Source organism: Aegilops tauschii, chromosome 1, assembly GCF_002575655.3.
Source record: "Aegilops tauschii subsp. strangulata cultivar AL8/78 chromosome 1, Aet v6.0, whole genome shotgun sequence".
In the NCBI taxonomy this organism is placed as follows: Eukaryota; Viridiplantae; Streptophyta; class Magnoliopsida; order Poales; family Poaceae; genus Aegilops; species Aegilops tauschii.
In genome coordinates, this window is record NC_053035.3 from 192,320,648 (window position 1) to 192,344,752 (window position 24,105).

The 24,105-nt window shown below is 45.7% G+C and overlaps 1 protein-coding gene across 1 annotated transcript; it reads left to right on the forward strand.

Moving 5' to 3' along the window:
• The first annotated feature begins 19,549 nt into the window (after positions 1 to 19,549).
• On the forward strand, positions 19,550 to 20,071 carry LOC109783091 (uncharacterized). The gene has a single exon (XM_020341695.1). It carries the CDS (start codon positions 19,550 to 19,552, stop codon positions 20,069 to 20,071), a length of 522 nt encoding a protein of 173 aa, XP_020197284.1.
• Positions 20,072 to 24,105: the final 4,034 nt, after the last annotated feature.

Genomic DNA, 24,105 nt, shown 5'->3' on the forward strand with positions numbered 1-24,105 from the left:
TACGTTGGGAGGCGAAATTATAAGCCCCTATCTTTCTAAGTGTCCGGTTGAAAAGTTTTGCTCATGTGTATGCGGTGAGTGTTAGCAATCATAGAAGACTATATGACGGTTGAGTATGTGGAGCTCTTACTTAAAATCTGTTGAATAAGTTGAATTACAATTGCTTGGTGACTGAGAACATAGGTTTTGAGTTTCAAGATAATTCATTGTTTGAACTTTAACATGTGAATTGGTTGCTACTTTGTCATGATGATTTTTTATGAGAAAGAGTTGCTATTATGATGCTAGGGAAAGTGATTGAAATTATCATTGATCAAACTTATGCACTTTGCTAGCATTCACACTTCATAAATTATTTATTTTATCATTTACCTACTCGAGGATGAGTAGGAATTAAGTTGGGGATGCTGATACGTCTCCAACGTATCTATAATTTATGAAGTATTCATGCTATTATATTATCATTCTTGGATGTTTTACAATCATTTTATAGCAACTTTATGTCATTTTTTGGGACTAACCTATTGACCCAGTGCCAAGTGCCAGTTGCTGTTTTTTGCTTGTTTTTTACATTGCAGGAAATCAATATGAAACGGAGTCCAAACAACGCGAAACTTTTTGTGGATTTTTTGGACCAGAAGACATCCAGCGGGCAAGAGAAGCACCTGGGGGGTGCCCCGACAGGGGCACAACCCACCAGGGCGCGCCTGGGGGGCCAGGTGCGCCCAGGTGGGTTGTGCCCACCTCAGTGGCCTCCCGCACCCCCTCTTCACCCTATAAATTGTCAAATATTCCAAAAACCCCGTGGGTAACCCTAGATCAGAAGTTCCACCGCCGCAAGCCTCTGTAGCCATGAGAAACCAATCTAGTCCCCGTTCCGGCACTCTGCCGGTGGCCATCTTCATCATCTCGGCGACCACCATGATGAGGAGGGAGTAGTCCACCATTGGAGCTGAGGGTTTGTACCAGTAGCTATGTGTTTAATCTCTCTCTGTCTCTCGTGTTCTTGAGATGGCATGATCTTGATGTATCGCGAGATTTTTTAATATAGTTGGATCATATGGTGTTTTCCCCTCTCCATCTTGTTGTGAATTGAGTTTTCCCATTGAGATTTTGTTTTATCGGATTGAGTACTTTTATGGATTGGAGAGCACTTGATATATGTCTTGCATACGAATACCCGTGGTGACAATGGGGTATTATTTTGATTCACTTGATATATATTTTGGCACTCAACTCGCAGATTCCCGAGGTGACATTGGGGTAATCTACGCATAGGGGTTGATGCATGTTCTTGTCTTTGTTTCTCCAGTAGAAATCTTGGGGCACTCTTTGAGGTTCTTTGTGTTGGATTAAGTATTATGAATATGAAATTATTTGGTGTTATTTTAGTATGAACTCTTGGATAGATCAATCGGAAAGAATAGCTTCGAGGTGGTTCCGTACCCTACAAACGATTTCTTCTTATGTTCTCCGCTAGATAGGAACTTTGGAGTGATTCTTCATCGCATGTTGAGGAATGGTTATAATATCCAATTATATTAGCATTGTTGAGAGATTGCACTAGTGAAAGTATGGACCCTAGGTCTCATTTTCAAGCATTGCAATATCGTTTGTGCTCCGTTTTCTCAATTGCTACCTTGCTGTTTTTTATTGTTCTTATTACAAAAACCAATATCTACTATCCATATTACACTTGTATCACCATCTCTTCGCCGAACTAGTGCACCTATACAAAGTACCATTGTATTCGGTGTGTTGGGGACACAAGAGACTTCTTATTATTTGGTTGCAGGGTTGCTTGAGAGAGACCATCTTCATCCTATACCTCCCACGGATTGATAAACCTTAGGTCATCCACTTGAGGGAAAATTGCTACTGTCCTACAAAACTCTGCGCTTGGAGGCCCAACACGAGTCTACAAGAATAAAGTTGCGTAGTAGACATCACTCTCACATTGGTTCAAGGGACCTGGTTGGAAAGCTTTCCGGCAGGGTTTCTACTGGCCCATAGCCCTCCAGGATGCAACTGAGCTAGTCACCAAATGTGAAGATTGCCAGTTCCACTCCAAGAACATCCATCAACCAGCTCAAGCTTTCCAGACGATCCCTTTATCCTGGCCATTTTTGGTCTAGGGGCTCGACATCTTGGGCCCCTTCCTCTGTGCTACCGGGGGCTTTGAATGCTTATATGTTGCGATCGACAAGTTTACAAAGTGGCCGGAAGTGGAGCCAGCGAGGAAGGTGACCGCACAGTCAGCTATGAAGTTCTTGAAAGGATTGGTGTGCCGTTTTAGAGTGCCCGCCAGAGTGATCACCGATAATGGCACCCAATTCACGGGCCGCGCCTTCATGCAGTACGTCCAAAACCTTGGGAGCAAGGTCTTTGCTTCCGTTGCTCATCCCCGGAGCAATGGGCAAGCTGAGAGGATGAACGCTGAAGTGCTGCGTGGGCTCAAGACAATGACTTTTGATAAGTTGAAGAAATGCGATAGATGCTGGATTGACGAGCTGCCGATGGTTCTTTGGTCCCTCCGTACGACACCAAATCGAGCCACTGGCAAGACTCCCTTCTCCCTAGTGTATGGGGCAGAAGCAGTGCTCCCCACGGAACTCATATACGGGTCACCTCGAGTACTTGCCTACGATGAAGTAGAGCAAGAGTAGCTTCGGCATGACGATGCCGTGCTCCTCGAGGAAGATCGTCTCCGGGCCGCTGTGCGTGCTGCACGCTACCAACAAGCCCTACGCCGCTATCATAGCCGCTGGATTCATGCCCGGAGCCTTGAGGAAGGCGACCTTGTCCTTAGGTGTGTTCAGTCCACCAAGGGTTCCAACAAGTTGACACCAAAGTGGGAAGGCCCTTACCGGGTAGTACGAGTCACCAGACCTGGCGCAGTCCGTATGGAGACCGAAGATGGCATTAAAGTGCAAAACTCATGGAATATTGAGCATCTTCGCAAGTTCTACCTGTAAGGCGCGGTTGCCGGGCCCAGCCCCGACAATCACCTTTTGTACAACCCTTGCCGATGTGCATGTAACCCTTTGTACAAAGCCAGGCGCAGACCCTGTGCAAAGATAATAAACCAAAGCGCTGGCGCCCAAAAACTTGCATGCATGTTTGTTTAAGTATGATCCTGCCATGGTCATTTAGAAAGGTCATATGCTGTTGTTTCTCCCCTGTACTAACTACAGGATCCCTACCGCGGATAAACTCCCAAGGGGAGGAAGAGAGAAGAAGCCTGCATATCGACCCCGGCAACACAAAGCAGATAAGTTCCTTTAGCCATGCATAGTGTACCTCTATATGAAAAGCTTGTGCGTAGAAAAACCTTGTCACCCTCCAACATTTGTTCTCCCATATTTTGATCCAAAGATCACGTTGGTTAGGATGGTTGCAGTGGAATTTGGAAAAAAGGGTTGACAAGGGACCAGTTCTCTTCCATGCTTCTAAACCCCCTAGGCCGAGCCTCGCGGTAGCAATGGAAGGGACTGGCAAGATGTCTTGCCGGAAAACCTTGTTTACTTGAGAGTATAGAGGAGTAGTTCCTCTGCATGGGTATAATACATGCACAAGTGCCCGACAAGCATATATTTTTTCATTAATATGCGAATAAAAAAGTACGAACATTACAAGGTACAAATATGGCTGAAAAAGATTACATAATTAAGACTAAAGTTTGGCAAGTGCCTACATCTTTTGAATTAAAAACAGATAAGTGCCTTGTAATTCCTTTCTTGTCCCTCTCCTCCTAGGACCTACAGTGGGAGGTGAAGAGGGAAAATGGAGCGCATGGGCAGAAGCCCAGCCTGACCCCATAAGGGCATGCGGGACGCAGCCTGACAAGATTGGGAGGGCGCGGACAAAGGCGACAGACAGAGAGAGCGGCTAGGCGATGCCCTAGTCACCACCGCCAGGACCAGCGGAACATGGCAGGGAAGACGAAGCCGGAGTCCACGAGGAAGCCTGCTGGAGTCCAGCTTGAGGAGGTGGAGACATCCACACCCAACACCCGAGCAAATCGCTCTGCCGGGGAGAAGACCAGGCGCAGATGATGGTGCTGCCGGCGCCTAACTGACAGTGACGGTGTGACTGACGCTTGATACGTCTCCAACGTATCTATAATTTTTGATTGTTCCATGCTATTGTATTATCTGTTTTGGATGTTTTATATGCATTAATATGCTATTTTATATGATTTTTCGGACTAACCTATTAACCTAGAGCCTAGTGTTAGTTCATGTTTTCCCCCTTGTTTTAGAGTTTCACAGAAAAGGAATACCAAACGGAGTCCAAACGGAATAAAACTTTCGCAATGATTTTTCTTGGACCAGAAGATACCCAGGAGACTTGGAGTGCAAGTCAGAAGAGCCATGAGGCGGCCACAAGGGTGGAGGGCGCGCCCAGGGGGTAGGGCGCGCCCCCGACCTTGTGGGCCCCTCGGTGACCCCTGACCTTCTAGGGGAGCCACAAAACAACTTTTCCACCGCCTCAACCTTCTGTACCCATGAGATCTCATCTAGGGGCCTTTTCCGGCATCTTGCCGGAGGGGGATTCGATCACGGAGGGCTTCTACATCAATACCATTGCCTCTCCGATGAAGCATGAGTAGTTTACAACAGACCTACGGGTCCATAGCTAGTAGCTAGATGGCTTCTTCTCTCTCTTTGATTCTCAATACAAAGTTCTCCTCGATGTTCTTGAAGATCTATTCGATGTAATACTCTTTTGCAGTGTGTTTGCCGAGATCCGATGAATTGTGGATTTATGATCAGCTTATCTATGAGTATTATTTGAATCTTCTCTGAATTCTTATATGCATGATTTGATATATTTGCAAGTCTCTTCGAACTATCAATTTGGTTTGGCCAACTAGATTGGCTTTCTTGCAATGGGAGAAGTGCTTAGCTTTGGGTTCAATCTTGCAGTGTCCTTTCCCATTGACGGTAGGGGCAGCAAGGCACGTATTGTATTGTTGCCATCGAGGATAACAAGATGGGGTTTTCATCATATTGCTTGAGTTAATCCCGCTACATCATGTCATCTTACTTAATGCATTACTCTGTTCTTATGAACTTATTACTCTAGATGCAGGCAGGAGTCGGTCGATGTGTGGAGTAATAGTAGTAGATGCAGAATCGTTTCGGTCTACTTGACAGGGACGTGTGCCTATATTCATGATCATTGCCTTAGATATCGTCATAACTTTGTGCTTTTCTATCAATTGCTCGGCACTAATTTGTTCACCCACCGTAAGAATTTCTATGTTGAGAGAAGCCTCTAGTGAAACCTATGGCCCCCGGGTCTATTTTCCATCATATAAGCTTCCGATCTACAATTTTAGTTTCCTATTTACTTTCTTCGCAATCTTTTACTTCCCTTTCCATAAACCAAAAATAACAAAAATATTACTTTGCCGTTTATCCATCTATATCAGATATCACTTTGCAAATAACCGTGAAGGGATTGACAACCCCTTTATCGCGTGGGGTGCAAGTTGGTGTTTGTTTGTGCAGGTATTTGGTGGCTTGTTGTGTTGTCTCCTACTGGATCTATACCTTGGTTCTCAAAAGCTGAGGAAATACTTACTCTACTTTGCTGCATCACCCTTTCCTCTTCAAGGGAAAAACCAACGCAAGCTCAAGAGGTAGCACGAAGAATTTCTGGCGCCGTTGCCGGGGAGATCTACGCCAAGCCGAGACATACCAAGTATACCCATCATAAACTCTCATCCCTCGCATTACATTATTCGTCATTCGCCTCTCGTTTTCCTCTCCCCCACTTCTAAAACGATTTTTGAAAAGATTCGCCTTTTCTTTGCCCTCCTTCCATTCGTCTTCTTCGTTTGCTTTTTGTGTGCATGTGTGTTTAATTGCCGCTTAGCCCTCATGGCTAGTCCTCCCGTTATCGTGAGCACACTTAATAATGAAGTCCTCTAGTTTAAACAAAGGTAAGGAGAAAATTTGAAAGATGCTTGGTATAGAATTTGCAATGCTCAAGACAGATCTACTCGAAAACAATCTACTGCTGTGCTTCTTCGTAATTTTTATGTAGGCGTTACTCCTTGGAATAGATATGTTCTAGCTACCATTATAGGAGGAAACTTCTTGGGGAGCCATACTTTTGATTCTTATAATGCTATGATAGATTTGTTAGGTCCCCCACCTCTTTTGGTTAACGGTACTACTTTAACTTTGGAGCATGTGATGCAAACACTTGATATTATTGAGAATAAAATTGCTACTGTTGAGTTGATTGAAAATTTGGATAAAAAGATTCATAATCAGATTACTCAATATGGATCTAAAGTAGGAGTTACCTTAAAGAATCTTAGGGAAAAGGAACCAATAGTTAATGAAAAGATAGATCAAGATTCTACTAGAATTGGCAAGCTAGAAGATATTATTACCAACTTGGGTTCCGCTTTTTCCTCCGTTAAAACTACTCAAAATCTTCCTCCTACCAAGATTGCCAAGTTTACTTATGTTCCTAAGAATAAGGGTGAATATTCTAGTAAAGACAATGAAGATCTCAAATCAATTAGTATTCACCCCAATTTTCTCGATATTATTAAGGAACCTATTGTCACAAATGAATCTCTTGATATCTTGCCTAGGAGTTTGATCATTTATAAAACCAAAGAATCTCCTAAAAGTCATAATTGTGTGATTAAATATTTACATGCCAAAGATAATTACACTTAGATCTATTCGTGTTTTATGCCTAGCTAAGGGCGTTAAACAATAGCGCTTGTTGGGAGGCAACCCAATGTTATTTTTATTTTTGCTTTTTAGGTTCTGTTTTGCAATAAATATTTCATCTAGCCTCTGGTTAGATGTGGTTTCGTGTTTTAGTTAGTGTTTGTGCCAAGTAAGACCTTTGGGATAGCCTACGGTAATAGTTGATTTGATCTTGCTGAAAAACAGAAATTTTGCGCTCACGAAAACAATTCTTATTTTTAGCTGAAGAGTGCTTTTTAGTTGATTCTTTTTGCAGAAGATTAATAGATAAATTGTCTAGGACTTCCTAATTTCTCGGGATTGTTAGAGTTACAGAAGTATTCAAAATATCCAGATTGCTACATACTGTTTTGTTTTTGACAGATTCTGTTTTTCGCATGTTGTTTGCTTATTTTAATGAATCTATGGCTAGTATTGGGGGGCGGGGGTATGAACCATGGAAAAGTTGGAATAAGGTAGATACTAGATGATACCCCACGCGTTGCAGCGGGAATATGTTGCAACATATTTCAATAAGATTTAGTTGTATGAAACATTTTGATTAATAAAAATGCATATTATATATTGCATTTGATTGTTGTATAGTTGAAAAATATCTATTGAATACTGGTAGTATGATATAATGGAAAAAATCGATGTATATTGGATGGGCTTTTGATGAGGTGACATGTGTGCATGACTTATGTGTGCGTGTTGAAATAAATAGAATTAGTGAGATAACCTAATAATGAAAACTAATTCTCATGCATGTTATGGTGGGTCTTTCATAATGTGGCATGTGTGTATATTAAAATAATAGTAGTGGGGATGAATTATTTAGATATGACGCCCCGCGCGTTGCTGCAGATTTTTTTCTTGAAGTTTGTTAGAATGGCCAAGATTGAAATTATAGTAACAAAACTCTATATCTGACTTGCACCTTCTACATAGTTGGCGATCAAGATTAAAGCAAGGTCAAGAGGCCAACATATGCATCATTGTAGAGATTTGCAGAAAATGCATGGATGATATCAACAAAGTTGACACAGATACATGTACATGGTCCTACATGATGATATATTTGTAGTTTTGTATCCGTGTATACACATCATATTTGTAGTAGTTGTTCTTCAGGCTCTTGAATTGCATATTTAAAGCATGAAAGAAGTTCAGTGGTCCATGTACAATGGGATGTTGGCAATGGCAACATCACTCTCCCTTGAATTCAGAGCTAGCTACCCATCTTGCTAAAATTGATCCGAAACAGCTCCACACATGATAAACCTTGAACAATTTGTGCATGAACTGTGTCAAAATGATCAACAAAGGAGTAAAACCTGTCTCGAACTCTACATGAACTGTCATATTCTTTAGGATTTGTATAAAAGAATAGCCATTTCGGAGCATTGCATATCTTGTCAAACATAATCTGCAAGATGCAAAACAAAGGTAGCAAAATTTATGAGTAGTTTCTGTACCATATACTATTGAGTATAAGATTTGAAATTAGGCGAAGTTGCTACTTGCACGGCTAATAAAAGACTAACTCGCAGAGCAGTATGGGCGGCCACCTCGGCCAGGTGTGCGCGACGTCTTCCGTCGCCTGTGCAAGTGTGCATCGACTACGACCTCGACATCAGGTACGCACAGCGACACCAGGGATGCCGTGGAGGCGGTGTGACGACCGTCGACGTTGTGCGGAGCAAGCAGCACGCGATCGTTGGGTACTGTGGCGGTGGTGAGACGGCCGCCGCCGACACGCGTAGCAAGCAGTAAGGGATCGTAGTGTCTTGCGGCCATGATCCGCGGAGGCAGTGTGACGTCCAAGAATGATGCACGGCGCAAGCACCAAGGGATCGCCAGCTCCCATGTCGATGATCTGCGCCGGCAGTGAGCCGTTTGGCAGCGACGCGTGAAGTGGTGCAGGGCTCGGCCCTGTGCTCTTCGTCCACGAGTCGATACTGCTGTTCCCCGTGCATCTCTTGAGCGCACCAAGAAAGCTCCAATTTAAGCTCCAATCGTGAATGGCTGAAGGGGGAAAGACAACAGTCCAGTAGATCCATGACTCTTGGACTTCGGAGCAACTTAAGCTCCAATTTAATCTAGGAAGGCTTTTCGCATCTTGGACCTACAGGTGGCGTGGCGGTAGTGGGTCGTGGCATACCTTGAGTTGTATGTCACATTTTTTATGGATTTTTATTTCAGAGGTGTGTGGGGCATTATGTTTTTTTTCCTGAGATGGCATGTGTGGGGCATGTATGATGATGTGGATAGGCTGCATGTCAAGATAATTAGATAGTGGGGATGAACTATTTAGGTATTATAGATTACACCAATATAAATAAAGAATGAGTTCACAACAGTACCAAAAGTGGTGATTTATTTTCTTATACTAACGGAGCTTACGAGATTTTCAGTTGAACTTTTGTGTTGTGAAGTTTTCAAGTTTTGGGTAAGGATTTGATGGACTATGGAATAAGGAGTGGCAAGAGCCTAAGCTTGGGGATTCCCAAGGCACCCCAAGGTAATATTCAAGGACACCAAGAGCCTAAGCTTGGGGATGCCCCGGGAAGGCATCCCCTCTTTCGTCTTTGTCTATCGGTAACTTTACTTGAGACTATATTTTTATTCACCACATGATATGTGTTTTTCTTGGAGGGTCTTGTATGATTTGAGTCTTTGATTTTTAGTTTGCCACAATCATCCTTGCTGTACACACCTTTTGAGAGAGACACGCATGAATCGTGATTTATTAGAATGCTCTATGTGCTTCACTTATATCTTTTGAGCTAGGCAAATTTGCTCTAGTGCTTCACTTATATCTTTTTAGAGAACGGCGGTGGTTTTATTTTATAGAAATTTTGAACTCTCGTACTTCACTTATATTATTTTGATAGTCTTTAAAACAGCATGGTAATTTGCTTTGGTTATAAAATTAGTCCTAATATGATAGGAATCCAAGAGGGATATAATAAAAACTTCCATATAAAGTGCATTGAATACTATGAGGAGTTTGATTCCTTATGATTGTTTTGAGATATGAAGATGGTGATATTAGAGTCATGCTAGTAAGTAGTTGTGAATTTGAGAAATACTTGTGTTAAAGTTTGTGAGTCCCGTAGCATGCACGTATGGTGAACCGTTATGTGATGAAGTCGGAGCATGATTTATTTATTGATTGTCTTCCTTATGAGTGGCGGTCGGGGACGAGCGATGGTCTTTTCCTACCAATCTATCCCCCTAGGAGCATGCATGCAGTACTTTCTTTCGATGACTACTAGATTTTTGCAATAAGTATGTGAGTTCTTTATGACTAATGTTGAGTCCATGGATTATACGCACTCTCACCTTTCCACCATTGCTAGCCTCTCTAGTACTGCGCAACTTTCACCGGTACCATAAACCCACCATATAGCTTCCTCAAAACAGCCACCATACCTACCTATTATGGCATTTCCATAGCCATTCCAAGATATATTGCCATGCAACTTGCCACCGTTCTGTTCATAATGACACGCATCATCATTGTCATATTGCTTTGCATGATCATGTAGTTGACATCGTATTTGTGGCAAAGCCACCATTCATCATTTTTCATACATGTCGCTCTTGATTCATTGCACATCCCAGTACACTGCCGGAGGCATTCACCTAGAGTCATATTTTGTTCTAAGTATCGAGTTGTAATTTTTGATTTGTAAGTAAATAAAAGTGTGATGATCTTCATTATTAGAGCATTGTCCCATGTGTGGAAAGGATTATGGAGACTATGATTCCCCCACAAGTCGGGATGAGACTCCGGACGAAAAAAAGAGGCAAAAAATGAGAGAAGGCCCAAATAAAAAAAGAGAGACAAGAGATAAGGGGCAATGCTACTATCCTTTTAACACACTTGTGCTTCAAAGTAGCACCATGATCTTCATGATAGAGAATCTCCTATAATATCACTTTCATATACTAGTGGGAATTTTCATTATAGAACTTGGCTTTTATATTCCAATGATGGGCTTCCTCAAAATGTCCTAGGTCTTCGTGAGCAAACAAGTTGGATGCACACCCAGTTAGTTTCCGTTTTGAGCTTTCATAAACTTATAGCTCTAGTGCATCCGTTGCATGGCAATCCCTACTCACTCACATTGATATCTATTAATGGGCATCTCCATAGCCCATTGATATGCCTAGTTGATGTGAGACTATCTCCTTTTTGTCTTCTCCACAACCACCGTCTATTCCACCTATAGTGCTATGTCCATGGCTCACGCTCATGTATTGCGTGAAAGTTGAAAAAGTTTGAGAACAATAAAAGTATGGAACAGTTGCTTGGCTTGTCATCGGGGTTGTGCATGATTTAAATATTTTGTGTGATGAAGATGGAGCATAGCGAGACTATATGATTTTGTAGGGATAAGCTTTCTTTGGCCATGTTATTTTAAGAAGACATAATTATTTTGTTAGTATGCTTGAAGTATTATTGTTTTTATGTCAATATTAAACTTTTGTTTTGAATTATATGGATCTGAACATTCATGCCACAATAAAGAGAATTACATGGATAAATATGTTAGGTAGCATTCCACATCAAAAATTATGTTTTTATCATTTACCTACTCGAGGACGAGCAGGAATTAAGCTTGGGGATACCTGATACGTCTCCAACGTATCTATAATTTTTTATTGTTCCATGCTATTGTATTATTTGTTTTGGATGTTTTATATGCATTAATACGCTATTTTATATGATTTTTGGGACTAACCTATTAACCTAGAGCCCAGTGCCTGTTCCTGTTTTTTCCTTGTTTTAGAGTTTCGCATAAAAGGAATACCAAACAGAGTCCAAACAGAATAAAACTTTCGCGATGATTTCTCTTGGACCAGGAGACACCTAGGAGACTTGGAGTGCATGTCAGAAGAGCCACGAGGCGGCCACAAGGGTGGAGGGCGCTCCCCCCGACCTTGTGGGCCCCTCGGTGACCCCTGACCTAGATCTTCCTCCTATATATTCTCAAATATCGCAAAAACTTCCAGGGGAGCCACGAAACCACTTTTCCACCGCCGCAACCTTCTGTACCCATGATACCCATCTAGGAGCCTTTTTCGGCATCCTGCCGGAGGGGGATTCGATCACGGAGGGCATGTACATCAACACCATTGCCTCTTCGATGAAGCGTGAGTAGTTTACCACAGACCTACGTGTCCATAGCTAGTAGCTAGATGGATTCTTCTCTCTCTTTGATTCTCAATACAAAGTTCTCCTCGATGTTCTTGGAGATCTATTCGATGTAATACTCTTTTCTGTTGTGTTTGCTGAGATCCGATGAATTATGGATTTATGATCAGCTTATCTATGAATATTATTTGAATCTTCTCTAAATTCTTATGTGCATGATTTGATATCTTTGCAAGTCTCTTCAAACTACCGATTTGGTTTGGCCAACTAGATTGGTTTTTCTTGCAATGGGAGAAGTGCTTAGCTTTGGGTTCAATCTTGCAGTGTCCTTTCCTAGTGACAGTAGGGGCAGCACGACACATATTGTATTGTTGCCATTGAGGATAACAAGATGGGGTTTTCATCATATTGGTTGAGTTAATCCCGCTACATCATGTCATCTTACTTAATGCGTTACTCTGTTCTGATGAACTTAATACTCTAGATGCAGGCAGGAGTCGGTCGATGTATGGAGTAATAGTAGTAGATGCAGAATCGTTTTGGTCTACTTGACACGGACGTGATGCCTATATTCATGATCATTGCCTTAGATATCGTCATAACTTTGCGCTTTTCTATCAATTGCTCGACAGTAATTTGTTCACCCACCATTATAATTTCTATGTTGAGAGAAGCCTCTAGTGAAACCTATGGCCCCCGGGTCTATTTTCCATCATATTAGTTTCCGATCTACAATTTTAGTTTCCTATTTACTTTCTTTGAAAACTTTTACTTCCCGTTCCATAAACCAAAAATACGAAAAATATTACTTTGTCGTTTATCCATCTATATCAGATCTCACTTTGCAAATAACCGTGAAGGGATTTTCAACCCCTTTATCGCATTGGGTGCAAGTTTGTGTTTATTTGTGCAGGTATTCGGTGGCTTGTTGCATTGTCTCCTACTGGATTGATACCTTGGTTCTCAAAAGCTGAGGAAAATACTTACTCTACTTTGTTGCATCACCCTTTCCTCTTCAAGGGAAAAACCAACGCAAGCTCAAGAGGTAGCAACGCTCAGCTGGAGTTTGAGCCGCCGTCCTCCCTCTCGGCGCCGTTGTCATCGCTATCACTGTCCTCTACGTCGCTGTCGCTCGAGGAGGAGCTTTCATCGTCGGTCGGGCTCTCCGCGCAGCACCCTAAGCGAGAACCCGAACGCCCGAAGACCTTGATGGAGAGCAGGTTAGCCTCCATTAATTTGAGATGGAGAACATGCCCCACTGCCAGGCGATGGGCACGAGTGAAGGTTTTCCAGCCATGCCGGAGAAGCATGACATGAGGTGCAGGGAACTTCACGTCTGCCCGCATGCTGCCATTACAACAGCCCCTCATATGGAGTTTCAATCCTGGCGGCTGTTCTTCCTCCATCACCCTTGCAAAAGGGGTATTAAGCCGAAGGCGGCCGCGCAGAAGCCCGCGCAGCTTGACGGCGAACTCCAACGGCTAGTCCCTGACATGGCCTTCCATCAGAGCCGGGGAACCGGCGGAGGAGCGACTAGAGCGCCACCACGCCCTCCTCGGCCCCGAGCGCCACGACGGCCGTGCCCACGTCCTGTGGAACCACCTTGTGCACTGAATTTTGCCCTTGCATCCCTAGCTGGGGCAGGAAGGTGCTATCGAGAAGAGACCCTTGTCGCCACCGCTGGAGCTCGCCCGCGTCCTCTTCCCCTCACCATGACGGAAGCAGGATGCAAGAAAGAGAAGGAGGATATGTGCGTGTGGGTGAGCCCCTCGCCCGCGCCTCCTTTTATAAGGGAGCGTGGCTGGGGGCTGGCTCCTCACCACCCTCGAGGCAAGCACCCCACTCTAGCAATCCAGTCCCCCTACGCCGCTGACTGCGTCCAGAATCGACAACCGCCCTCCTGCGCCTATCCATGGTGCCAAGCTTTCCGCCATGGCACTCATTCCCACGCACTACGCGTCCGCCACGAACCTTGCGCAATGCATGCAGCGTACGTGGCGGAAACGGCAGAGATAGTGGGATGAGTAAAATGGTGGCTACCTCCCCGTGAATGCGAGGCGTGGGCAGCCCGCCGGCCATGACGTAAATTACCCCACGTTGTCCTGCACGACGCACGGGAAAACTGGAAACTGATTCAATCACAGGTTAATGAAGAAGCAAGGAAGATATCAAGAAAGACATGAATCCCATTGCGGTTTGGCCAAAGCAAGCACCTGTGTATTTGTTGGGGCCTACGCCAACGATGCCAGGCGACACGTATGGGCCAGGCTGGGGGCTCCTGTCGGTGCAACAAACATTCGCTTTTGTTGCCCGGACTTCTACACAGGCGTGCTGCCCGGCGCCAACATACAAAGCAAGAGAAAACCAGAGGAACCGTTCTTCGTGAGATCAAGGAGCGGATCAAGAAGACCAAATCATACAAGACAACAGAGCATCAACTTGGGAAGGCCTCCCGTGCCGGGCCGAGGCCGCCCCAGGTACAAGTCCAAGATTGCCCCGGCAGGCTTGCAGAGGCCGCCAAGGGCAGGGAATCCCGCCAAGGCACCAACGCTCCACCACACAACAACACAAATCACTTGTCGATGCGGTGTCAAGCCCCCAGATGATTAAGTGGCCTCCACTAAGCACGTGGCGTCCCATTGGAAGACAGATTATCCTCACATGACACCCGTCCAGAGGCGTGTCAAGCAGATAGTCAGAAGATGACTAAGTGGCACGACAGGCTTGCCGGGCTTCACCCTCAGCATGACACCTAGCAGTGCATTTAATGCACTTTGTCCTAACTGCCAGAGTGCTATCTAATCACTAGATAATGACTGTTTTGCCACTGTGATTACCCCTTGAGCTATAAAAGGAGGTCCAAGGCAAACTAGAGAGGGATTCAGACCCCCTCATACTTGTACGCGCGTAGCTGCTCCCCCGAGGCAACCTTGCCGGGCTTGGGCGTTGCGTGTTATTGTGATTCCATCATCCAATCCACCAAAAGCAGGAGTAGGGTTTTACACTTCACAGTGGCCCGGACCTGGGTAAAAACCGCCAGTGTCATCGCCGTCGTGTTGTCTCATATGGCCTCCGCTCTTTGTGCAACGTGATCTTCCCCCTTGCCGAACCATAAGGGGTCGATGGCCATCATGTCCACCCACGACATGATCCTTTTATTTATCGACATGGGCCGGATCACATGATTAGGCACTGTGTTCTAGAACATGAGATGAATGCTATACTCGAAGGCTGTCATAGCAGCTCTTATGCAGGACATCGTGCAGGTGACGGAACCGCTGCCAAGGCGCTTCAATCAAGATTCTACTGGCCTACCCTCTTTAGATATGCGCACAAGTTTGTTCAAAATTGTGATGCATGTCAACGCACAGGTAACATAGGTAGACAGGAAATGCCCATGAATTATAGTCTAGTCTGTGAACCTTTTGATGTTTGAGGATTGGACTATTTGGGATCTTTCCCGGTTTCAGATGGATATACTCATATTCTTGTGGCTGTAGATTATGTTACCAAGTGGGTTGAAGCCTTACCAACCAAACATGCAGATGCGGATACTTCATTAAATATGATAAAGGACATAATATTACCTAGGTTCGGAATTCATAAAGTTCTTATTACTGACGGAGATGTCATTTTATACAAGGAATTTTTGGAAGAGTACTCTGTAAGTATGGAGTAACTCACCGAATAGCTTTTCTGTATCACCCCCAGACTAGTGGTCAAGTGGAACTCTCAAAGTGGGAGATAAAGACTATATTGCAAAATACGGTGTAGAAGTCCAGAAAGGACTGGGCAGGGAAGCTAAATGAAACATTATGGGCCTACCACACCTACTAGAAGAATCCCATGGGAATGTCACCATACAAAATGGTATATGGTGCGGCTTGTCATTTACCTTTAGAGCTAGAACATAAGGCTTATTGGGCAATCAAGAATATCAATTTCAATTTTGTAGAAGCATGAGAGAAGAGGTTACAAATATACATGCTCTAGGAGAACTTTGCAACAGTTATTATGAGAGTGCCAGGTTATTTAAAGAAAAGGTTAAGATGTGGCATAATCGTAAGATACTGAAGTGAACTTTCACCGCAGGGAACAAGGTCCTCCTATTTAATTCTTGTCTCAAGTTGTTTCCAGGGAAACGCAGGACCCACTGGGAAGGGCCTTATCAGATAGAAGAAGTGTATAACTCCGAGGATGTCCGGTTAAAAGGAGGGAAAGATCAAGCAACGCTTGAAGCCATAACTCGCAAATGAGCAAAAGGAAGAACGGGAAGTAGAGGAGGTAAGTTTTCCCACGATCGACTAGGCCACCGGAAAGAACAGAAGGTATGAAATATCATTTCTGTAAAGTGGATGTAAATATAAGAGTAGAAATTATATATTTGTTTTGTTGGACCTGTTAATCTTAAATCTGAGTTGTTGGAATTCTCGTCTATAGCTGGAGGCTTTGTCACGAACCGTCAGAGAGATAAAAATCTCTAAGAAGAAATTGACGCAACAACCAACAAGGGGAAAGACGACGTTTCAAATGACATGACACGCTGATGATGACATGTACCTAGGGTAGGGTCTTGGGTCTGACCTATATGCCCTACCCAAGGACACTACACAAGGGGCCAAATCCTATATAGACTGAAAGAAGATACCGACTGGAATCACCTCAGAGTGCAATCCACTCGACAGAAGATCCACTCGGATACCCCAATTCCACTCGACTGTTATCATTCACTCGGAAGACACGAATCCACTCGAAGGACAGAAGACTTAGAGCCACCCATGGATGGCAACGGTCGGGCATTCACTCTGTCACCTTAAAGATCATTAAACGTGGGGGCTACCAGTAACGTACATGACTTTATTCTCTCATTGAACCCCTGTGTAACTGAGAGCTGTGAGGGGTCAGCGTACTCTATATAAGCTACCCCTCCCCTCTTGCACAAGGGTTCACACCCCCTGTAACTCAACACTCCAATCAACAGAGCCTCCACGGCACCGAGACGCAGGGCTATTACCTCCTGCGAGAGGGGCCTGAGCTCTTAAATCTGAGTGTGCAACCTTGCTGTAGCTAGGCACTGCCTCCTCTTACGTACCCCCATCTCTACTGTCAGATCCGTTCCCACGACAGTTGGCGCCCACCGTGGGGCAGGCGTCTAAGCGACTTCCTGTGATGTTGTGATCTTCGATCTGCATCGACATGGTTTTCGGTGGTGGATTGTCCTTGGGCCGCGAGATCCGTCTCGACGCGCTCACCTTCATCACCGACAATTCAGCCTGGCTCTAGGAAGCCCCCCTCAAAGTCGAGGCACTCTCCATTCACGGGGCGATGCACTTCCGCGCGAGTGCTTGCGGCGTCCTCTTGCGGCAGGCGTTGACTCAGCATCAGTCGGCTCCCATGGCGTCTTCCCTTCCCGCTGTCCACCGTCGCAAGTGATCTAGTCGCTCGCGGCTCCAACGGTGGGTGAAGCACGCGGTGGCACGTTGGTCGTCCACTCCTTAGATCGCAACGATCGAGCCTGACCAGTCCCCTTACGGCCTGTTCGATCTATCGACTGGTTGCTCAGATACGCTTTCCGAGTGCGAAAGAAATAACCCCGCGGCAGAGGTCCTCATGGTTGGCCCCTAGCGTAGCCCACCAGGATTTCCCACGACGGCGGCGGCGGGAGAAATGGCCGCCGCATGGCGAAGAAGAGTACTACCCGCGAGCACTGACTACGGAGCAAAGAGAAGAGCTGCGTCACAGGGATGAATAGGCTCTCCAGATCCCCATCGTTCTGGAGACCCCCGAGGCGCAGACCTTGGAGGCTGCGCGCGTAGCCACTCTGGCTGAGCGTGCACGCCTGGAGAATCTTCAGCAGGCACTCGATGACCACGCTTGCAGGCAACTCCCAAGTACAGTCGACGGTAGTGACAATTGTTCCCGACTGGACCTCGGGACGAGTGCCAGGTATACCGTACACCGATCCAAAATGTTGCGGCGGCTGCGCGTATTGCAGATTCAATCAGGCCGCCCCGTTCCAAGGCTGGTAGAGGCCTATAGCAGATTTGGGCGCTGCTCAAGGCAGCCGGAGAACAGATCTCGACTCTTTCCCAGTTTTGCAATAGGATTCATAGCAGGTCCGTCGTGGCGGACACAGTTTAGTTGGCACAGAGCCCAAGATCGGCTCCGTGGCGTGAGGATCGTGGTTATCGCCAGGACCAGTACCTGGGTCGAGGCCACGGGCAGTTTGACCCTCGATACCACCATGATGACCGCCGTCGAGTGCCCACGCCCCCTCTGAGGGGTGGTTCATACGCGCCCCGGCGGGTATGATGATAGGTGCCCGTACGACAATGAGCGGAAGATTCCAGTCGACCCTCGAGAGCCTAGGTTTCATGCAAGGTCAGTCCTCGTACAGGGTCTGGTTGACAGAGGCAGAGTTAACAGAGAAGGTCTGGACAGAGATCACTCGAATGGGAGCAGAGCGTTCGTCTCCGGGCCCAAGTGTTTCAACAGAGCCATTCGAGCTGCTGAGATTCCTCCCAACTTCAGATTGCCTGCAGGAGTGAGCAAGTTTACTGGCGAGTCAAAACTAGACACGTGGTTGGAGGATTACCGAGTGGCAATGCAGATTGGTGGAGGCAATGACAAAGTGGCCATGAAACACCTGCCCTTGATGCTTGAAGGCTCGGCCAGGGCCTGGTTGAATCAGTTGGCTCCTGCTAGCATATACTGTTGGGAAGACTTGGCCCGAGTGTTTATCAAGACATTTGAAGGCACTTGGAAGCGACCCGCTGGGCTGTCCGAGTTGCAGCATTGTGTCCAAAAGCCGAATGAAACTTTGAGAGATTACATCCAGCGTTGGACTACACTTCACCATTTGGTGGAGAATGTTTCAGAGCACCAAGCAGTCTGCGCTTTCAAGGAAGGCGTATGGTACAGAGAGCTCACACTGAAATTTGGTCGTTCCGGGGCCTTGACTCTGAACCAGATGATGGAGATAGCCACTCGATATGCAAATGGTGAAGAGGAGGATCGACTTCGTAATGGTAAAGGAAAGGCCACATAACCTGATACTGGAGGCTCCAATCCCAGTCGAAAGCAAAAACACAAAGTTGAAGCCACAAGTCAGGCTAAAGCCGCGGTAGTGAATACACAAGGAAAGTTCAAGGGAAAGCCCAAGGGGCCATGGGTACCCAAGAAGATGAAGGACCAGTCGGGCCAGGATGTCCTGGATTTACCATGTGCCATCCACATGAAGAAAGATGAAGAGGGCAACTTGATTTTGCCCGAACACACCACTCAACAGTGCAGATTCCTTATTCAGCAGTTTGGTGAGGGTTAGTAGAGTGAGAAAGGCTCTGATAAGGATGAAGATGAAGAAAAGGCAGATGATTACCCAAAGGTCAATGCAACTCTGGTGATTTTTGCTGATGTTGAGAGCAAAAGTCGACTGAAAGTCATCAATGGAGAGGTGAACATGGTTGCTCCGGCAACTACAACGTACCTCAAGTGGTCAAAGACTCCTATCACCTTCGACTAGTCGGATCACCCATCTCACATTGCTACCCCCGGGCGGCAGGCTTTGGTGGTCGACCCAGTCGTCGGAGGCACTTGGTTACGCAAAGTGCTTATGGATGGTGGTAGTGGTTTGAACATTCTGTATGCTGAGACCCCCTAGGGGATGGGCATTCCGATGTCCCGACTTAGTGAAAGCAACATGCAGTTCCACGGAGTCATCCTAGGGAAGAAGGCGAAATCACTCGAGCAGATTTCTTTGGATTTGGTCTTTGGTGATTCAAAGAATTTTCGCAAGGAAAAGTTGACGTTTGAAGTGGTAGATTTTGACAGTGCCTATCATGATATTCTGGGCAGACCGGCATATGCTTGTTTCATGGCCCGTCCATGTTATGTGTACCTCAAATTGAAGATGCCCGGGCCCAAAGGCGTGATCACGGTCACTCAGAATAGGCAGAGAGCAGAGGAGTGCCTCCATAAGGGTTCCAAGATCGCTGATGAGCAAATGGTAGTGGTGGAACTGGAGGAGTACAAGAAGAATGCTGATCCAAGTGATTTGCTCCATTCCAAGAAGCCTGCTTTTGAGTCCGCATTTCAGTCGGCTGGCGAGACGAAACCGGTTCACATCCACCCGGAGGATCCCACAACTGCTCCGACCCACATCTCAACAACACTCGACAACAAATAGGAAGCCACGCTCATCCAGTTCCTTCATGAGAACTGGGACATCTTCGCATGGAAACCATCAGACATGCTAGGTGTACCCAGGGGGTTTGCTGAGCAACGTTTGCATGTCAACTCCAAGGCTAAACCTGTCAAAGAGCATCTCCATCATTCTGCCGCGGAGAAGAGAAAGGCGATTGGCGAGGAGGTGGCTCGGCTCCTGGCAGCTGAGTTCATCCGCGAAATAAACCACTCCGAGTGGCTCGCCGACGTCGTCATGGTCCCCAAGAAGGATAATTCACTCCGCATGTGCATTGACTTCAAGCATATCAATCGGCCTGCCCGAAAGATCATTTTCCGCTCCCTCGCATCGATCAAATAGTCGACTCAACTGTGGGGTGCGAGCGTTTGTATTTTCTTGATGCGTATTTCGGATACCATCAGATCTGACTGTATGGGCCAGATGAAATAAAAACGGCCTTCATCACCCTGTGCAGGTGTTTTTGCTATCTCACCATGCCACTTGGTCTAAAAAATACCGGCGCCACATTCATGCGCATGATTCAGAAGTGCCTGTTCACTCAGATCAGTCAGAATGTGGAGGCGTATATGGATGATACTGAGGTTAAGTCAAGCAAAGGTTCTGACCTGCTGACTGACCTTGTTGAAACCTTTGCTAATTTGAGAAGGTATGACATTAAGCTGAATGCATCCAAGTGCACATTCGGAGTACCCGGAGGAAAGTTACTCGGTTTTCTTGTTTCCGAATGAGGGATAGATGCCAATCCTGAGAAAATTGGTGCAATACTCCGAATGAAACGCCCTGTGCGTGTGCATGACGTTCAAAAGCTCACAGGTTGTCTCGCTGCATTGAGTCGGTTCATTTCACGTCTCGGTGAAAAGGCACTGCCTCTTTACCGACTGATGAAATAGTATGATACGTTTGAGTGGACTCCCGTAGACGAAGGAGAGTTTGTGGAGATCAAAGCCCTGCTCTCCGCCTAGTCGGTGCTTGCTACTCCGAATAGCAAAGCGCCTTTACTCTTATACATTGCAGCCACTGGTCAGGTTGTCAGCATAGAGCTCACAGTGGAGCGAGAAGAAGAAGGCAAGGCCTATAAAGTTCAACGGCCAGTGTACTATATCTCTTAAGTCTTGCCTCCATCCAAGCAGAGGTATCCACATTACCAGAAGCTTGTTTATGGAATTTACTTGGCCGCAAAGAAAGTTGCACATTATTTCCAAGATCACTCGGTTTCAGTCGTCGGTGATGCTCCATTGTCTGATATCAAGAACAATCGAGATGCAACTAATCGTGTGGCTAGGTGGGCAATTGAACTTCTCCCCTGGATATCAAGTTTGAAGCAAAGAAGGCGATCAAATCTCAAGCGCTCGCAGATTTCTTGACCGAGTGGATTGAACAGCAACAGCTGACCCAAGTTCACTTAGAACACTGGACAATGTTCTTCGATGGGTCTAAGATGTTGAATGGTTCTGGTGCCAGAGTGGTCCTGGTGTCCCCAAGAGGTGATAAACTCAGTTATGTCCTCCAAATTCACTTCGATTCCTCCAATAACGAAGTTGAATATGAAGCACTCATCTACGGGTTGCCTATGGCTATCTCACTCGGTGTCTGTCGCCTGATGGTCTACGGTGACTCTGATTTGGTGGTCAATCAGGTGCTGAAGGAGTGGGATGTCAGGAACCCTTCCATGACTGGATACTGCAATGTAGTGAGTAAGTTAGAGAAAAAGTTTGAGGGATTGGAGCTTCACCACATTCCCCAAATCAAGAATCAAGCAGCCGACGATCTGGCAAAAATTTGTTCCACTTGGAAGCCTATCCCCAGCAATGTGTTTCTTGAGCATCTCCATTCCCCATCAGTGCAAGAAGATCCTTTCACTAAAGAACCTCCTCAAGCGATAAGTCCTACCAATCCGACTAAAATCGAGGTCCCAATAGTTATTGATCTGGTTATGGAGATCCTAGTAATCACCCCAGACTGGACAGTGCCATACATTGCATATTTGCTCAGGCAGGAGCTTCCAGAAGATGAAGTTGAAGCATGACAGATTGTCCACAGATCCAAGGCTTTCACAATGATTAATGGGTAGCTTTACAGAGAGAGTGTTACTGGCGTAGGTCAATGATGTATATCTCCAAAAGAGGGTCGATTGATTTTGGATGAGATCCACTCGGGGACCTGTGGTCACCATGCGTCCTCTCAGACAATCATGGCCAAAGAATACCGAGCCGGATTGTACTGGCCGCGGGCCAATGAGGTTGCGAAGGAAATCATTCAGAGGTCTGAAGGATGCCAGTTCTACGCAAACATGTCCCATAAACCTGCATCCGTCCTGAAGACCATTCCACTCGTCTGGCCGTTTGCTGCGTGGGGTTTGGACATGGTTGGACCACTCAGGACCGGAAGAAGTGGCTTCACTCATCTACTTGTCGCAGTCGACAAGTTCACCAAGTGGATTGAGGCCAAGCCTATCAAGAAATTAGACTCAAGCACAACTGATACGTCTCCAACGTATCTATAATTTTTGATTGTTCCATGCTATTATATTATCCATCTAGGATGTTTTATATGCATTTATATGCTATTTTATATGATTTTTGGGACTAACCTATTAACCTAGAGCCCAGTGCCAGTTTCTGTTTTTCCTTGTTTTTGAGTATCGCAGAAAAGGAAAACCAAACGGAGTCCAATTGACCTGAAATTTCGCGGAAATTATTTTTGTACCAGAAGAAGCCCACGGAGTATCGGAGATGGGCCAGAAGAGTCCCGAGGCACCCACGAGGGTGGGGGGTGCGCGCTACCCCCCTGGGCGGGCCCCCCTACCTCGTGGCCGTCTCGGAGACCCCCCTGACTTGTTCCCGATGCCAAAAATCCCTATAAATATAGAAACCCCCGAAAAGAAACCTAGATCGGGAGTTCCGCCGCCACAAGCCTCTATAGCCACCAAAAACCAACCGGGACCCTGTTCCGGCACCCTGCCGGAGGGAGGATCCCTCACCGGTGACCATCTTCATCATCCTGGCGCTCTCCATGACGAGGAGGGAGTACTTCACCCTCGGGGCTGAGGGTATGTACCAGTAGCTATGTGTTTGATCTCTCTCTCTCTCGTGTTCTTGATTCGGCATGATCTTGATGTATCACGAGCTTTGCTATTATAGTTGAATCTTATGATGTTTCTCCCCCTCTACTCTCTTGTAATGGATCGAGTTTTCCCTTCGAAGTTATCTCATAGGATTGAGTCTTTAAGGATTTGAGAACACTTGATGTATGTCTTGCGTGGGATACCCGTGGTCACAATGGGGTATTCTATTGATTCACTTGATGTATGTTTTGGTGATCAACTTCTGGGTTCCGTGACCTTGGGAATCTATGCATAGGGGTTGGCACACGTTTTCGTCTTGACTCTCCGGTAGAAACTTTGGGGCACTCTTTCGTGATCAACTTCTGGGTTCCGTGACCTTGGGAATCTATGCATAGGGGTTGGCACACGTTTTCGTCTTGACTCTCCGGTAGAAACTTTGGGGCACTCTTTGAAGTTCTTTGTGTTGGTTAAATAGATAAATCTGAGATTGTGTGATGCATATCGTATAATCATACCCACGGATAATTGAGGTGACATTGGAGTATCTAGGTGGCATTAGGGTTTTGGTTGATTTGTGTCTTAAGGTGTTATTCTAGTACGAACTCTAGGATAGATCGAACGGAAAGAATAGCTTCATGTTATTTTAGTACGGACTCTTGAATAGATCGATCAGAAAGGATAACTTTGAGGTGGTTTCGTACCCTGCAATAATCTCTTCGTTTGTTTGCCGCTATTAGTGACTTTGGAGTGACTCTTTGTTGCATGTTGAGGGATAGTTATATGATCCACTTATGTTATTATTGTTGAGAGAACTTGCACTAGTGAAAGTATTAACCCTAGGCCTTGTTTCCTAGCATTGCAATACCGTTTACGCTCACTTTTATCGCTTGCTACCTTGCTTTTTTTATATTTTCAGATTACAAAAACCTATATCTACCATCCATATTGCACT

Coding starts and splice junctions, on each gene's coding strand:
- LOC109783091 (XM_020341695.1), top strand. CDS start 19,550: ATGGGCATTCCGATGTCCCGACTTAGTGAAAGCAACATGCAGTTCCAC.